The sequence below is a fragment of the Mesocricetus auratus genome, unplaced genomic scaffold (assembly GCF_017639785.1).
Source record: "Mesocricetus auratus isolate SY011 unplaced genomic scaffold, BCM_Maur_2.0 Super-Scaffold_100008, whole genome shotgun sequence".
Taxonomy (NCBI): Eukaryota; Metazoa; Chordata; class Mammalia; order Rodentia; family Cricetidae; genus Mesocricetus; species Mesocricetus auratus.
In genome coordinates this window covers 7,975,927-7,981,185 of record NW_024429192.1, presented here as the reverse complement: position 1 = coordinate 7,981,185, position 5,259 = coordinate 7,975,927, and the positions used below count along the sequence as shown (strand labels likewise).

Below are 5,259 nucleotides of genomic sequence, written 5' to 3'. Positions count from 1 at the left end.
AGTTCATGCCCGCTTGAAGACCATCAGCTACCAAATCAGACTCCACCTGCCAAAGCCAAAAACTTCTTCATGCATGAATATATGAAATTTATAATGGACTACATCGTATCTACTCTCATAAGTCAGATATTTAACAAATTAAGTCCATGAACAATTAGCTGAGTATTTTCTTAGAGTCAAAGTATAGTAAACACTTGACACAAATAAATGACCCTTAATTCAGAACATAATCTGAAAACAGGATATGCAGCCTTCCGCCAATACAGACCACACACCATCCCAAGTGCTCTTGATGGTAGCTATCATTCCAGAGAGCAATAGCTTCCTTTTTATTACTAGATATATGCATGATCAGAGGTGACAAAGTTGAAGAAAGTGAAACACATCTATTGAAAAATGGAAAATATACTACATGATTTCAGCAGTTGACTTCACTTTATTGATAACATCTTAGGGGTCCCTAAATTCAGTTTCTTAGCTCAAGCCATTTAATTGTAATCTGCCCACCAGTCTGTGGTATTCAGGTCTCACAAAAGCAAATATTATAGATAGTAGGAAAATAATGAATCCAAACTGAACTATTTGAGTAATTAAAAGAAACATTTTGTTTTTTTCTATTTTAGTATGCATCATATTTTTCCTATGTTCATAATCAACATAGAGAGATAACAAGTGAAGTATGTTTGGATTAAATATGGGACAATTCCCTCTCTCTTTTACATTTATTTTTATTAGTTCTTTGAAAATTTCATACAATGTGTTTAATCATATTCATCCCCCAAGTCCATTTCCCTTTCCTTACCCACCCAACTCTTTTGGTTTTCTATTTTTCAGTTTTTCAAAGTTTTTTTTGTTTTGTTTTATATCCTACAAGGCCAGTTAGAGGTTCCCAAATATTCTTAGATGTGTTGTCTTCTTCTAGTTTAAGAGTGTCACCTGGCCAGGGGTGACACTCTTAAACTTTCTCTCCATCTTCCAGCGGCTAACAGTTGTCGCTGTCCTTATAGCTTGGGTGGCATTTCGTGCCCAGCTCCCATGTACACGGTGAGGCTTTCTGTGGCTTGGGCTTGCACAGGTCTTGCACATGCTGTCACAGCCACTGTGAGTTCATATGTGCTGGCACCCTGCTGTGCCAGGAAGGCAGTTTCCTTATCCTCACCGCCTGCCTCTGGCTCTTGTACTCATCCTGTGCCCTCTCCCACAATGGTCCCTGAGTGTGTGCACTCTGTTTAGGCATCTCTGCACCTCAGACAGCTGTAGGTCTCTGCATTAAATGCCACCTCCTGCAAGTAGGAGCTTCTCTGAGGAGAGCTGAGAGATGCATTGATCTGTGGGTGTAACAATATCATTCGGATTTGGTTTAATGCTACATCCATTTAGTAAAACAATAGTGGATTCTCCCCTCCCCCCAAGATTTTGGCCCAATCATAGCACAGGTATGAGTTTCATCCTGTGGGGTAGAACTTCAATCCAATCAGAAAGTAGCTCTTACTCCTTTGATGCTAGTACAGCTTTTGTGCTGGTGGATTACTTCCCTTGGAATTCTCGGTCACTGAGGAGCTATAGACCCACAAACATTACAGGCTGTTGCCACTGTTCTTCGTTTACCCTCCCGCTCTTGATGGTAAGACCCCAATGCCAATGTTGAAGACGCTATATGCTTAGGTGTTAGAACACGGAGACATCGAGCTAGGGCTGACCTGGAAGCTTCACCACTCCTGGCGAGCTTTCATACTCCTGGAAGGTACTATGCACACTACTGGAGGAGAAAAGTGACCATCCGCCATACCCACCCGTGAACTTTAGTTAGAATCAGCCGTTAGAGATTGAAATGGTTGATGAACTCAACAACACACAAAACACAGTAAAAGACAAAAGGCCACAACAAAAGTATGCATGCTGAACGAAACAGATTTATTGGGAGACTGACAGTAAGACCCTGCGCACACAGTCCAATTAGAAACGCGCTTATGCTGATGCCGTTGAATATGGGAGAACCTGGGAAGTGAGCGACCTCCTGCACTGCCAGATTTCAGTCTCTTCTTAAAAAGCTGTGTGTCTGGCTTTCCTTAGCTGCAGATGAGTTTCGGCGCAGCACTGGCATCCTGTTCGGCATCACCAAAGAGCTATACCACTGTAAGCTGTCTACCGTCCAAGCACACGGTTGGCTGGATGACAGACATTTTTCTCAGGTTGTTCCTCGTGAAGATTAACTGGTTGAGGGTCCTGTAGTCATCAGAGCCATTGGGCCATCAGTAGGTGCTGTAGCCGAAGCCAGAGCCAGAGCCCCATGGCCTGTAGAAGCTGCTGCCATAGCAACAGCCTGGATTTTGGAAGTTACTAACACCACCGTAACAGTAGTTGCGGGAGCTGTAGATGGTTCCACAGCCGTGGTTCAGGGGAGAACCCAGAGGCACGACACAGTTCAGGGGGGTGGCTCTGTAGGTGCCATGGAAGTTGGTTCCATAGCAAGGATAGCCTGGGAAGTAGTTTCCACAGCAGAAATAACGAGTCATGGTGGCAGATGAGGAGAGAGATTTGGATAGACTGTGAAGGTCAAGTCACCGAAGTGTGAATGCCGCATCTCTCCCACACTCGACTTTTTATACCTTGAGCTGCTGGACATGACACACCAGTCACTGCACACCTCCCCCACGAATTTGCGTAAATGCACCTATTATTTCTCCAATAAAATGTGCGTCAAGAAACCCACGGACTCTTTGGCCACATTTTTGTTGGCTTTCCTGTTTACAAAGGAATGCCTGCTATCTTCAAAGCAGTGCCCATCCTTGACACACCACTGAATTCTATTCATCAGTGTCCCACATTTTAACTGCTATCCTGATTGCATCATTTGAGGCTCTAAGACTTCTGCTTATAAACTACTCCCAGTTGATATTACTTGGCTAAAAAAAAAAAGTTTTGGCAAGAACATATACACTCAAACCAAGACAGAACCATTGTCTGAGATCTTTGACTGTTTGGTAAAATAATTCTGAAAACACAAACACTATAGTTCTCATGAAATTCACTTTCTGAATCATTCCAAAACATTGGCACTTGGAAATAGAGGGCTGTTGTTTTGCTTTGTTTTACTTAGGTGGTGGAGAACATCGTTTAGCACCAGGTAAAAGTAGTGACTGCAGAACGCTGTGAATAAATTAGATATCAGAGAATTGCTGGCTTTCAACCACTTGTTTTCTTTTATGTAAATGCACCTCAATACTTTTTTTAATTTTCAAGAGCATTACTATAAAAAATCATCTGAACATTTTTTTAATTACATGAAGTTTAGGGGGAGATAGGAAGCCCATTGGTGGGAGGGCTAAGGAGCCAGAGGGAGAGACACATTGTATACATGTATGAATTTTTAAATTAAAAATGAACAAATCTTTTCATAAAAGCTGTAAAGGTACCACATAATAAGATGGCTCAGGAAAATCTACCAGTCATTTTCATCTGTCTCCTTTACAAGCATCTTTCTTGTTAACACATATTTTATTTTTTATGGAGAGCATCCAATCCTTACTTGTAAATCATCCTAAACATTGACAAACTGTCTTGTGGTAGAGTTGTGCTGGCAGTGAGGGGAAGGGTGCCCTTTGCAAAGTCACGTTGGACCAATTTTAGGTCTCAGTGGCTGGTAGTAAACCAAGCCTGAGTGCCACTGACCCAGTTAAAAGATGTAAGTTAAATCTCAGAATGCAGGATGCTCCCTCCTGCTGCCCACTGTGTTACGTGCAACCATTCCTTGTGATAAAGGACTCATCCCAAATTTGTACCAATTTAAGCATTCAATGAACGGCCATGCTCCTGTGTGAATAAAAATCTGTGTTCATTAAAAGGAAAAGTAACAAAGTTGCTGGGTATAGCTGGACCTTACAGTACATGACTACAATCATGTGCTTCGGGTTCAAAGCCAGCCTTGGCTACTGAGTGAGAGACTACAAAAGCAATGCTGTATGGATATAGATTGATTTTTTATTGTAAAACCATGGGATCTGTTAGGCAAAATGAATTATTCCTACCAGAACTGATTTACTGGGATTCTTTCTTGGGTTCTGTGGGAAGGAGGAGGAGAAAAAGAAAAAATCTACAGAACATCTTGTAAGAAGTTGTCACTTCATAAAATTATTGTGTGTTGTGAGTGTATTTATAGGAAATAAAACCATCTTCTAATTCATTTTTATGAAAAAGAATGAATTAATAATAGATACTTTACCATTTTAATTCATTTACTGGTGTGTGTGTGTGTGTGTGTTTGTGTTGTCTCACATAGACCTAGAGGAAAACCAAATACTATTGTTCTGCTAAAGGAGCAAAGCAATGAAATGACTCCTAATGACATCCTGTTATATCCATAGGTCAGTGTCTCACTCATCAGAGAAGCTTCCTCCTGCAGTGGGTGGGAACCTATAGAGAGACCCACAACTGTAGCAGGTGGGAACCTATAGAGAGACCCACAACTGGACACTGTGCAGAGCATGACAGCCCATGGAACACTCAGTCTGAAATGAGGTCCCTCCATCATTCCCTCCTCTTGGGGCTCAGTGAACCCTATAGAAGAGGAGGTGGAAAGAGTGTGAGATTCAGAGGGCATGGAGAATACCAAGGAAGCAAGGCCCTCTAAGTCAACAGGATCAGCCCATGAGCTCAGAGAGACTGGGGGAGTGTGCCCACGGTCTACACAGATCCGAGCCACATCGGGTCCCTGCACTGAGAGGGGAAGGTGGACACAAGCTCCCATCCCTAACCAAGAAGCTACCACCAATGGACAACTGCTTACAAAGGAAAAAATAGTTTCTCTGATGGAGTCACCCTGAGTATACCTGAGGGTGGGCTCATGCCCTGCAGTAGACGGTCAACACAAAATGAACTCAATGGTATTTTTGGAGGTTCCTGTGTCTCATAATGCCTTGTCTGGGAACCTTTTTCTTACCTTACTGGTCTTTTGAGTGGGTGTGTGTGCTTCATACTTTTTCTTTTGCTATGATTTTGGCTGTTTTGTTTTATTCGGGTTTGTTTATTTGTTTGATTTTTTGCTGATTTGTTTTTGTTTTGTTTTTTGCTTTGTTTTAAGACAGAGTTTCTCTGTGCAACAGCTCTGTCTGTCCTGGTGCTTACTTTGTAGACTAGGCTGGCCTTGAGCTCACCAAGATCTGCACACTTCTGCCTCCCAAGTGCCGGGATTACAGGTGAAAGCACTCGTGAACTAAAAATGAACTTTTGACTGCTAGGTAGTTTCTTCTGCTACATCAT

At 42.2% G+C, this 5,259-nt stretch overlaps 1 protein-coding gene across 1 annotated transcript; it reads right to left on the bottom strand.

Annotated features, from left to right (window-relative positions):
* Positions 1 to 1,893: 1,893 nt before the first annotated feature.
* LOC101831760 (keratin-associated protein 7-1) lies at positions 1,894 to 2,516 on the bottom strand. The gene has a single exon (XM_005073825.2). The coding sequence runs from the start codon at positions 2,514 to 2,516 to the stop codon at positions 2,253 to 2,255; it is 264 nt and encodes an 87-aa protein (XP_005073882.1). The 3' UTR covers positions 1,894 to 2,252.
* Positions 2,517 to 5,259: the final 2,743 nt, after the last annotated feature.